Source organism: Camarhynchus parvulus, chromosome 8 (assembly GCF_901933205.1).
Source record: "Camarhynchus parvulus chromosome 8, STF_HiC, whole genome shotgun sequence".
Classification (NCBI taxonomy): Eukaryota; Metazoa; Chordata; class Aves; order Passeriformes; family Thraupidae; genus Camarhynchus; species Camarhynchus parvulus.
Genome location: NC_044578.1, coordinates 27595586 through 27608258, shown reverse-complemented (window position 1 = coordinate 27608258; position 12673 = coordinate 27595586). Strand labels below are relative to the sequence as shown.

The window sequence follows — 12673 nt, the reverse complement described above, 5'->3', positions numbered from 1 at the left end:
ACCCAGCGGTCCGGGATGGAGGGATCCTGCCCCGGCCCTCCCTCAGGAATGTCCTTTGTCTGGGCTGCGGAGCGAAGCCGGGCCCTGCCCGAGGGGGCTGTCCCTCATTCCCCGCTGCTCCCGGCGGCCGGGCCCGCCGGCTCTCGGCACCTCCCTGCGAGCATCACGCGTTTGCAGCTGTGCTAAATTCCCCTGCTTCCCGGAGGCCAAATCCTGCTTGGACCCACGGCGAGCCAGAGCCGTAGAGGAGGGCACCGGGAGCGGGGCACATCCGTACACATCCCTACCCCCAAACCCGGCATGCCACAGGTGCCTGCTCACCGCACACCAACACCCCCATCCTGCCCCCATCCTGAGGCCCTGCACACCAACACCCCCATCCTGAGGCACCACACACCAACATCCCCATCCTGCCCCCCTTCTGAGGCCTTGCACACCAACACCCCCATCCTGAGGCCCTGCACACCCACTCCCCCATCCTGCCCCTCCTCAAACCCTGAGCACCAACATCCCCATCCTGCCCCCCCCTTCTGAGGCCTTGCACACCAACACCCCCATCCTGAGGCCCTGCACACCAACACCCCCATCCTGAGGCCCTGCACGCCCACATCCCCATCCTGTCCCATCCTGAGACCCTGCACACCCACACCCCCATCCTGCCTCCTCCCCAGGTCCCCCCACGCAGGACGGGGGTCCCGGGTGGGCAGTGCTCACCTGGAGGTGCCAGGGCTGCCGTCCCTGGGGGCGCCGGGGCTCTGAAGGGGCCCAGGGCGTCCCGGCTCCGCTCCGGCTGCCGCTTTAAGCTGTGGCTTTTGATATTCGTGATTGGTTTCATAATCCCGATCAAAAGGAAATCACCAGGATTATGAAATTGTTTTAATCCTCCTGGCTCTGGCCGCACCGGCCCCTGCCAGCACGAGCAGCAAGAAATCACTTTTATCTTCTTAAAATGTCCCCGGCCACCCTGGTGGCCATGGGGCCCTCATCACAGCCAAACCTGAGCCCAGGGGCTTCCTTCCTTCCCCACGGCGGCTGACACAGGGCTGACTCCATGGGGGACAGAACGAGCAGCCTCACTTGGCTGCTGGCAGGCAGGAAGGGCCAGCTGAGAGTCTGTGTGGGAGAGCCCAGGGCAGAGGAACCACCCTCACCCTATCCCCAGCATTGTGTCCAACCTCCCCTGTGACACCAGGACCCATCCTTACCTGCAGGCCATTCCAGAAAGGGATCCTGGCTCCTTTGCCTGGACTGTGGAGGTGACACACGCCTGGGAGACGTCCCCATGGAGCTGGGGTGAGGTGCCAAAGGGCAGCAGGAGGGCTCCTGCCACCAGCCAGGCTCCTGCCACCAGCCAGGAATGCCAGCAGGGAGCTGTGGCTGGGATTAAACCTCCGGGAAGTGGCTGCTGTGAGCAGCAACAGGCTTAGAGTGATTTCAAGGCTTTGGGCTCTCTTCTGGAGGGAGATTGATTGCAAGAGGCAACGGAGAGATTTAAAGAGCAAAATAAAAGCACAGACCCCAAACAACCCAGGGCTGGGCTGCTCAGCCTCTGGTCACACACTGTGCTGGCAGGACACCACCTTGCACTGGGGATCAGCTGGAGAGAGGCGACCAAAGGCTCCCAAAAGGACCACGAGCCTTTGGCCAGCACAGCCCAGTCTGCGCAGGAGGTTTCCTCCAGCACCAGCCCCTGGCATGTTGGGTGTGAGCTGGGCTGGTGCTGGGGGAAAGCTGGGCTGCTTCCTGTGAGCCCCTCGGACCCCTCCTCAGACAGCTCCCTCCTCCAAGCACCTCCACCTCCTCCCAGGACATGGATGTCCTCCACCTGCAGCGACATCCCACAGCTCCCAAGAGAGCAGGAGCAGCAGGAGCCAATGCTCCGTGGGTGGATGCAGCACAGGGGTGGCACTTGGGAAGACACACACACAGACCAGGGACAAAAGAGCCATCAGATCATTGGAAAACAAAGAGCTTGTAATAATGAAAAAAGGACAGATTTCGTAACCAATCACTTTTTCCTTTGAAAAAACACAATCACAGTAACTTTGCTGTATACAACCACCTAGAAACTATGAAACAGTATCACATTGTGCAGTATTTTTTTTTTAAACCTACTTATCAAGAAGGGAATTCCACACTTCAAAAATTATATCCATTTGGGGAGGAAGGAGGAGGAGACAGCTAATAGCGCAGTCACAGATACATCATGAGTCCAAGCAAGCGGCAATTCTTTGTCCTCACCTTTTCCACTGAGCCAAACCAGAAGAGTGGAGAAGGGGATAGCAAAAGAGAAAGGAGGGGGGAAGAAAGAAAGCACCCACAGAGGACTAATCACACTCCATAATTACTTTTGACATCTACAGGGCTTCATAGAAAGATCATTTAGACCAACACAGCGGGGAGGGGGAGAGGAAGGCGGCAGCGGGGCCCGGGGGGAACCTTGGCATTTCCACTCCGGGCCCCTCCCGAGCGCCCATCCTTGGCCACGAGGACCTACCGGATGGAGCGGTCACGGCAAGTTCTACCAGGATGCCCAATTCCTCCTCTGGAGTGAAGAGTTTGCAATTTGGTTTACAGAGTTTGAGGGACTGCCAGGCCGCAGGGCACCGTGCCAGGCAGGGGCGGTGCCCGGGCCAGGGCAGCCTTGGCGCCCACCGGAGCAGGGCTGGGGTGTCAGCATCGGGGAGCTTCCCGTGCTCTGTCCCTTCCCTCTCCTTCTCCAGGCTGTGGCAGCAGGGATCAGAGCCCCCAGGGATGGTGACACACCAGTTTAGCCCACGGTGAGAGCAGGGGACGCTCGCCCCAAGGTGCAGAGTTTGGGATGGGGGTCACGAAAAGGAGGCAAGGTCTGATGAGGTGACAGCCACTGAGCCCAGCCGTGACTGCTGCAGAGGTACCCTAGGGATTTCCCACTCTTCCCCCAGGAGCCCCAGCCCCTCTTTTCCAAGGAGACAAAACAATCCGGTTGCCTTCTGGAATATAAACGTAAATTAAAGAAAAATAATAATGTTTAAGGCAGAAGATCACCTTCCCCCTGCGAGTGCAAGGCAGAAGGGCGGAGGAGAGGACGGAGGACACGGAGCTGGGATGCAGCATGTGAGCAAAGTGGCTTTTGTGTCCCCAGCTTGCCAAGCCACGTCCCAGCCGCAGGACACTTCGCAGCACGTGGCCCGACGCTGGGGACACAGCCCCTGAAGCGCAGTGAGCAGAGCAGGGCAGGGCAGCATCCCTGCAGGACAAGGCCAAACCCCCGGGCTGTTCAAAACGCAGCAAAGGCTTCACGCTGTCCCCACTGCTCGCTGGAAGTGAAACCCCCAGGGATTGTTATCTCCTGCAGCAGGAACTGCTTTCCCTCCCTGTCTGCCACACTGGCCGGGCAGCTGAGCACCACTACAGAGGCAGAACGAGCAGCACAAGGGTTTTTAGGGAAGTAGGAGCAGCAGGATCCAGCTCTGCTGAGATGCCCGCCAGAGATCTCTCCCATTCCAAGATGTTCGTGCTGAAGGCTGCTGCCAGACCCCTTTCATTGGAATCAAACAGCAAAGACACTGAGAATGAGGAGGGCCAGGAGCAAGGTTGGGAAAGGTGTAGGATGAACACCAGCTGACTTTGGGAATGCACCTAGATGAGAGAGGTAGGAGCTTACTGGATATACAAAGGCTGCAGCCAGGAGTGCTGCAAATGCATTTCTTTTAAAATGTGGTGGGACAGCACAGTTCTCATTGGAGAGCCCCCACTCCTGCTTGCTGAGTCCAAAGATCCCAATCCTGTCCTGCTGTCCTGTCAGAAGCACACCCATGGCACATGGCATTGTCCTGCCCAAGCACAGGGACCTGGTGTTTCTGGTGACACCATCCCAAAGCCACACGGGGAACCCCAGGCAGCAAATAAACTCTGGACGCTGCAACACCTCACCCCCTGCAACGCCAAAATCCCCAGAGGAGCAGCAGGACGGAAAGCTGGAGGGAATCAGCATGGAGAAGTTCAAAGGGAATCTCCATAAGTCACAAATGCCACAGGGTGGCATCTCCTCTCCTTAGACTGCACCATCCTGACAGGCTTCACCAGACCAAAGCAGCTCCACAGCATCCTCAGAGCTGTACAATCCAACCTCCACTGAATCACGAGGCACAGCCCAACACCTGAAATCCACAAAAACCTTCCTCAACTTCCAGCTCCCATCCAGCTGCATCCCAACAACTAAAGCAGTGGATAAACCCCTCACCCCCAGCTCCTTTTGATGCTGCTCTGTCCTTCTGGACTGCCACCCTGCTGCTCTCCCCGCAGGAGTGTTCTCAAGCACCCCTGAGCAAAGCCCAGCTCAGGAAATGCAGCCACCCTGGGAATGTCCCCACTGCCCTGGCTCCTGCTGCTCCCAAGGAGGGACAGGGCTATTTTCTCTCACCATCTGTTCTGCTTCATTAGGTCTCCCTTTATTGGCCAGATGTTCCTGTATGCGTGGAGCCATCCCAGCTTTAGTGCTCGCTCTCAGGAGGAATCTGCACGCCTGATTTCTCAGAAATCTCTGGGAGGGAGGGAACAGGCAGATGCAGGCCTGGGAGCTAGGAGCCTTTAAAAGCCACACTTCTGGGAATTCAGGCTGCTTTCCCCCGAGACAGCATCTTCACTGCCAAAAGGGACCATGTTTTATTTTAGGACATCATGTTTGCTCCTCATAGCATGCCACCTCCCCACCTTTTTTTTTCTCCTTACTTCTCCTGCCAGCAAAGACAGAAAAAGAGAAGAGAAAGAGCAGAGCAAGGAGCAGAGCAGATGGACACACTGAATTCTTGCTTCCCATAAGGATTTGGGTAAACTACAGAATAAGAATTTAATCACTTGCAACCCGACTCGCCCCATCACGTTGGGAAGCAGAGGGTGGGACGGTGCACAGCAGGATGGACAGATGGACACAGGCCACCCAGCCTTGCCCTGCCCTCCCCAGCCCAGCTGAGGAAGGCAGGGTGCTCCCAGGGGACTGGCACCACTTCCAAATCACAGAACCATGGAATGGTTTGGGTTGGAAGTGGCCTTAAGGACCATATAGTTCCAACCCCCTGCCAAGGGCAGGGACACCCTCCACCAGACCAAACTGCTCAACAATGTCTCTCTGTATTTTTAATTTCCTTCTGAAAGAAAGATAATTACCAGCAAAGCTCAGATTCTTTGTATTAAAAACCCCACTTTGCTTAAGTAACACCCAATGGTGTTACTTGATTTGAATGAATCCAAATAATTTTGGATTGGCTCCGTCCCAGTGCAGCTGCCCTCCCCTCAGCTCCCCAGGCAGGGATGGCTCCATTCCCCACTGCTGCAAATACCCACACATGGTTTGGACATGGCACCAGTGCTAATTAGGAACCTGAAATATTTTAAGGGGCTGAAATATTTTAAGGGGCTTTATATCCCAGGCTCCACTTCCATGGGAACGGGAATGCTCTGTTTAAAGTATGAGCTGACCTAAGGGAGGTAAAGCCAGGAATCCAGCACAGCCCCAGCTCATCCAGCTCTGCTCCCACCAGAGCAGCCCCACACGGAGGGAGATGAGAGGAGCAGCACCACAAGAGGGTTTTAATCTATTTAAAGGGTTTTAGCCTATTTCCAACTAAATGAAGAGAAGCGAGTTTTCTTCTTCATTTCCTCTGGGCAAGAGGCACACCAGGCAAGCTGAGGAAATGCAACATTCTGGTGCTGATTAAGGGAAACAACCACCAAACAGCAACTGAGGAGAGATTCCTGCCATTCCACTGCCCAAACTGGCAGCAGCCAGGTGAGGATCCTCCTGCAGGAGTTTCACCCTTCCCTTGCACACCCAGGGAGAACTAGGGAAGGGAAGGACCACAGGACTCTGAGGGCTCCATGGCTCCCTCCCAGGAGGAGGGGAGACCAACGAGACCATCGAGTTCACAGCTCTTTTCCAACATGATTTGCTCAGCTGTCCATTACCCAAATCTGCTCAAGTATCCCACTTCCCAGACTGGGAGAATGAGATGAGCCAAGGGGCAGATGACCAGGACAGTGCCCAACAGAGGCTTTTTGCTAAACCAGAAGCCACAGAAGAGCTGTTTCCACCTCACCTTCCCCATCAGGCGGGCACACCACAGTTCCTTCCATGCTCCTTGAAACACACCACCACTCCTAAGCCCCAGCCTGATGAACCCCCTCTGTCCCATGAGAACTGTCACCTCCTTGCCTTGTCCCACCTTGCTGGGCTGCTGGAGAACTCCTGAAAAGCTCCCTGCTCGGACTGAGATGCCCTCATGACACACCTAAGGCTTGGAAAAGTACTTTTGGATCTGGAGAATGAAGTTCCAAAGCCTTTGCTCGCTCAGTGTTTTGTGCTGTTGGTGGGAACCAACTCTCCTTTCCTTAGGATCATCTGCACTACTTTCACACGTGGAGAAGTTGGCTTTGAACTGGCATGAGAGACATGCCCAGAAGCAGTAGCAGCAACTAAAAAAATATCAGGAAGAGAAACTTTGGTTTAAAATAAAATTGAAAAGAAACAAAAGAGAGAGAAGGTACGCACAGGTGCAAGTTGTCTCACTGAAGGGGTATTTGCAGGGGGCATCACCCCACAACCCTGGAGATGGAAATCTACATTCCCCACTTTGTTTTACCATTACAACCTTCATTGCACAGGACTCAAAATCACTCTCATATGGTTGTTAAGTTTCATAAATAATGTGAAAACTATATGCAACAGATACATCATATTTCCAAAAAATTATAAGAAAAGTTACATCAAATTAAAAAGTAGCTTCATGAATGAAGATACTGCTCTAAGTGCACTTTCCCTGCAAGTGCAGCCAGTGCCTCAGCGCTGGATATGAAGGAAAAAAACCAAACAACTGAAAAATAAAACCAACAACAAAAAAAATCAGATTTAAAAAGTCCGGTTTCAACCAGTCAAAACCGGGCCAAGCAGAAACTGAGTGTGCTCTTGGCACTGTCCCATGAGGGAGTCCCTATGATGCTTCGTTATCCAGATAAGGTTTGTATGTCCTTGTTGAGACTGTAAACAATCCTTCTTTCCTGAACTGTCCTCTTTATTGGCAAAACAAAGTAAAATATTTTATTTTTGTTTTTGTTTGTTTGTTTAAAATAGAACATTAAAATTAACCCAGAAGAAAAGAAACAAAACACAGTGAGCTTGTTGGAGTCCATAGGATCTGGTCTGGAAGAGCTCAGAAAACGTGTTCAGTGTTTTCTCCTGTTTTCAGCTGGATCTGTACCAGAGCTCGGGTTACTTGGGGAAGAGGGGAACAGAACGAGAAAACAAAGGATGTGGAATAAGAGAACGTGGCCATCTCATGTGTTCACTTCGTTTGCTAGGTCCTCTATCAATACCTTTGTGTCAGAAGCCTTGGACCTGGAAAAGAACAAAACACAAAACACTCACTGGGGAGAAGGAATTCCTGGAATGACGTGCAGGCAGCAAACCCACAGGGCACTTGGGGGAATAAAAAAAGGGAAAATATATCTTTCTTATGCAGAGGGGGAATAAACAATCTACTGTTTCACTGTTTCACGCCCTCCCACTCTCCCTGGGAATAGCAGAGCCTAGTAAAGATCTCCAGCTGTCCTTCAGCATCCTCCTCCTGTGGCACTGCCCACTCTGCCCATGGCCAGTGTCACCTGCCAGGCTGTGACATGGCTGGGGACACTGCACTGCTGGATGTGGGCACCTGCCCAGCCCTCCCCACAGAACTGCACCAAACCCTTGCAGGATCCAGAGGAGTGTTCCTGCTCCATCTCCTGCTGGGCTGCAGGAAGGAGCAGGAAGTTCTTTAGGGATATGCCTGGCACATCTCCACTCACTGCATGTCTGAGGGATACATGGGCATGGCTGGAGGGAATTGCAGCAGCCTTTGGCTCACATTCCCTTTGCATAACATTTTTCAGTCCCTAGCAGCCACCCCAAGGCTGTTGGTATTGGTCCCATCCGTGCAGGGATAAGAGCCAAGCATAGCCCTAAAGCCAGAGCACACCCTCCTCCTCTTCCCACCCTCCTCCTCCTCCCACCCCTCCCAGGCAGTGCTGCAGGGATTGCACAACACTCCTGACCCGCTGTGCCTCAGCATCCCTGAGGAGCCTGGGCTTGCTCCCTGGCCAAAGGGCAGGAGGGACACAGGACACTGGAACAACACTGCAGGGAAAGCACACAGTGGGCAGGTTCAGGGGCTGGGGAAACATTTGGGGTGCAAGGATGATGGGTGGGAAGAAAAAAAATGTAAGGGTTTGGATTTGAGAGAGGAAGGAGACTGAGATCTTACATATGAACCTTAACCAAAGAATAACTGGAATCATACAGAGACATGGAATGATTTGGGCTGGAAAGGACCTTAAAGATCATCTGGTTCCAACCCCCCTGCCAGAGGCAGGGATGTGAGCGACATCCACAGACCATATTGCTCAGGGCCAAATCCAGCCTGGCCTTGAACACTTCCAGGGATCCAGGGGCATCCACAGCTTCTCTGGGCACCCTGTGCCAGGTCCTCATCACCCGCCCAGAGAAAAATTTCTTCTTAGTATCTCATCTAACCCTGCCCTCTGTCAGTTTAAAACCATTGGTCCTTCTGTCACTATGAGGTATAAAGAGCCCCTCTCCCTCCTTCTCATAAATTTCTGCTTGAGGAGAATATCTCCTCCAGTTTGCATTTATAACCTCTGGTAGACTATTTCTGCAGGAGGGAAGCCTTGTAAAAAGGGTGAGTAAAAAGGGAACTCCCTTTCCTGATTTCAGGAAAGGGAATTTCCCTTTCCTTTCCATTTGGGGTTCTGGTAAACCCCAAATGCCTAAAGGATGGATTAACTCCCTGGCAGAGAGAGGAATGCTCATTTACTAATTGGACCTGCCCTCCCTTTGATGACTTTGAAAATCTTTGAGTGACTTTGAACCCTCTGTGCCATTCCCAGTGCAGGACACCCAGTGCAGGACTCCCAGCCCATAAACACCCAGCAGGCAGCAGCAGCAGCTGCAGGGCAGGTTTCTGTGGCAGTTCTATTACTTTCTTTAGGCTTTTTCCTTCCTTTTTATCAGTTTATCTAAATGGGAATATCCATTTAAAAAGCAGTGTAGAGTGTCCAGAATTATGATAAAAGATATAATTTTCTAGCAAGTAAAGGTCAATGAAGCTAAGTCATAAAGTTAGATGACTCAAGTAAGGTTGATTTAACTGGGTCTAGTAAATCTCTACTCAATAAAAGGTGTAGAAATCTAAGAGGAAAAGAAGAAATAATTGAATGAGAAATGTGTACTACAAATATTATCATATCTTACATCAAAATGTAGCAGTAGGAATAACATTAGTTATGGGAAAAATTACCTGACTGGCATGAATAAAGTTATCTCTAGATAATGATGAAGACTAGACAAAACCATGATTCTGACAGCTTCAGGGTGCTAAGGGAAGAGTTTGAGGCAATGGAAAAGGTTTTGTCTTTATCAGGACGGAAGCACAATTGAAATCTCCACTGAGTATTGTACACACTTGGAGTGCAGGGGGGAAGGAACAGATCTGCAAACAGCAGGAGTTATTATTTAGAGCACGGCTGAACGTACTGGGAGGCGAGGCGAGGCCGGCGCAGGGACACGCTCAGGCTGCGCTTCCACTGCTTGTTCTTGCGGCGGTTGCGGACGCCGTCCTCCTGGTCCATCATCTGGTCCAGGAGCGTCAGGTCGTCGGCGTTGAGCGGCGCCACCGAGATGTCCCTCACGGCACGGAACTCCCCGCAGTTGTTCAGATGCTCGTTCTCCAGGCGGAAAAAGTTCCACACAAACCGCCTGCGTGGATGGATGGATGGATGGAGAGGAAAAAATGGGAATTACCGACTGAGTTCCACTTTTGCAGGTGATTCCTGCGTTTGGCAAAGCACTGGAGAAAAATCCAGTGGGCTAACAGCAACATTTTTCCTCTGGAGAACAACAGAACCTATCCTAATATGGACAGCATGGAGGTACATTGTTCAAGCATTACAAGGCAAAGGTTGTTATAGGAGCTTCTTCGAGCCCGGTCTCATAAGCTTTTGGAGGTCTCTAACACACCCAAGATAGCTCAGCTACCCTTGGAGGCATAAAAATCAGCAGGATGGCTTCTGTTGCAGTGTTGGAAACAAAATGTTTAATAAAAGGCAAAAATAACAAACAGAGAAAAACCAAGCCAGGTGCAAGAGGTTCTTGCTCCTGGTAAACACCCCACAAAAGCCATTAGTTTCTTTGTTCACTTATTTTTCTAGTAAATTGCCCAGGCAGGACTTTTGGCTTCCGTCCAATTGGCTATGCTTAAGTTTGAGGTGAAGTCCCCTAAGCCTACGAGGTGGCTTTTTCATCTAATCAAAGAGAGAAACTTCTGGGCTTCTTTCCTTTTTGAGGGGACAAAGGATAGTTTTGTCACTCTCTCAACAGGGGGCACAATCCTACGAAAGCCACCTCCAGCACCTACATGAGAGAGGGTCAGCATCAACTTCTTCCCAGGAAGCTTTCGGGGTGGTTTTCCAGCTACAGGAAAGGTGTTTAAAAGTTCTGGAAATTTGCAGGATCCAAATCAATGACACAGAATACAAAGAGGTTTGAAGATTGGAAACTTGAGTATCAAGAGAAGTTTCAACTGGAAATTTCAAGAAATTTGGTAAAAACTAACCCCTCAAGATTATGTCACAGTTCAGAAGGAACTGCAAACACAGTGTGAAGGATTCAGCTCCACACTGCGGCAGAGCCCCCTACCCTTTTCCTCACTCAACACCCTGTTTGGATTAAACAAAAAACAGTATATTCCACATCCAAGGATCCAGGTGCTTCCCCCCCATGCTGATGTTATAGAACAAAAAAGTGAAAATGAAACCAAGAGAAATGAGTTGCTCAGCCCAGCAGCCTTACCGGAACACCTCAAGTGGGGCAAGCACAGTAGAAATGATGTCTGCAGCGTAGGGAAAGATTTGCATGGAAGTGAGGGAGATCTGGATGGTCCACGCAAAACGCAGGATGACATCTTCTACAATGGCACAATAGTAGTATGCCTGAGGAGCAACAAGAACAAAACAGCTCAGCAAACACCTTCTGCATCCATAAGACCTCATCAGGTCTTCAGGAAGCTACAGTATCTGCTGCTCAAACTCAAACAAAACGAGGGCAATGATCTCTTGGAAATGAGAAATGATCTCTTGGAAACAAATTTCATTTGTTGATCATTTCAACGAGAAATGATCTCTTGGAAACAAATCAGCTCTACTGCTGGAAAATCCCAGGCTGTAGCATTGAAATGCTCCAGTGGGAAACTGCAACATGCTCTAAACTCAGCAAGTTTGGTTAAAGTGCTACAATCCTGTCCTAAGGTAAGAGCAGGCTGCATACGCACTTTCTGTGGGTAGACAATTCCTTCTCGGAGAAAGGTATTTTCACCAGCATTTTTGTCAAAGAGACCCCAGTCCATCTTCAGGTCCCAAATGAGGGTATAGCAAGAGCTGATGAAACAGAAGATAATCCACAGGTAGAAGAACACTTGGGTGTCACTGTGGTTTTTAGCTGGAAAAGAGAAGAACAACACACTTCTGTAGAACTGAGAGCACATTCCCTCTTAAAATAGCTACAAACTGCCTCATTTGAACAGTGGAAATCTCCTCTTCTGTCCGAGTTCTGGGAATCTGAGCCAAACCAACACCCTTAGCAGGGCCTGCTTTATATTGTTATTCGAATTCCACTTTCTCATTCACCTTTCAGCACTTGGGTTTTAAATGTACATTAATATTTGGAACAGGCTCCCAGAGAAGTGGTCACTGTCCCAAGCCTGCCTGAGTTCAGGAAATGTTTGGGGAACACCCCGAGGTACATGATGGGATTCCTGGGGATGGTCCTATGCAAGGGCCAGGAGCTGGACTCGAGGATCCTTGTGGGTTCCAACTCAGGATATTCCATGGTTTTTATTTTCCTGGATTCATGGCAGAGCTGCCGTTCTGGCTCTGAACAGCAGGTGGAAGCTGAGGGCCGCGTTTCACAAAGGACACGGGCTCATACAAAGGATACAGCACTGACGCAGAGCTCAGTGAGGAGGGTTTGGTAAGAAAATATTTGAGTTTGTATTAACATCAACAACTGTGAATCAGTTGGTAATTCCCCCATTTTCTCTCCACTAAAAGCCTGAAGAGCATGAGCAGTACAGGAATTACCCCCAGCCATTTCAGAGCTTGTGGTGGCAAGGGAAAAGGCAGCGCTACATTAAAATGTACAAATCCTAAAGTAGGCTCTGTATGGAGTTTTAAATACCCATACAGAGCTCCTCTTTGGAAACAGGAGACTGTGGGCCCACCATCTGCTCAGCTGGGGATAGTTTCTCCAACGTTGTTTCCCACTCCCCCCTGGAAAGGTTACGTTGCTCTCAATTTGGCTACAATTCCCTACATCAGCTGCCTGGGGAAAACCAAACAGAGCTGGTATTTCTGTTTGCTTTTGGAAAGCTGGCTCCAAAAATCCATGCAAATAAACCCCATTATGATGCTTTGGAAGGCTGAGACATTTTGCACCTGGCTGCTAGCAGGAATCTCTCCTTTCTGTGCAGCCTCAGCAATTGCTCATTCACCAATTCCCTCTAACAAAGCAAACAACATTTCCAGTACAAAAAAGATGTTTTCAGCCCAAGCCCAACACCACACTAAACAACAGCACCTTCTTCTATTT

General features: G+C 50.8%; 1 protein-coding gene across 1 annotated transcript in view; it reads right to left on the bottom strand.

Moving 5' to 3' along the window:
* Positions 1-1953: 1953 nt before the first annotated feature.
* The window catches only part of XPR1 (xenotropic and polytropic retrovirus receptor 1), a 113550-nt gene continuing 102830 nt past the window's right edge, over positions 1954-12673 (bottom strand). Inside the window, exons 12-15 of the mRNA XM_030953664.1 lie at positions 11358-11524; positions 10880-11019; positions 9566-9787; positions 1954-7372 (exon numbers count right to left, since the gene is read on the bottom strand). Of these exons, the coding sequence (XP_030809524.1) occupies positions 7312-7372; positions 9566-9787; positions 10880-11019; positions 11358-11524 (590 nt within the window). The 3' untranslated portion in view covers positions 1954-7311. The remainder of the gene's footprint in view (positions 7373-9565; positions 9788-10879; positions 11020-11357; positions 11525-12673) is intronic.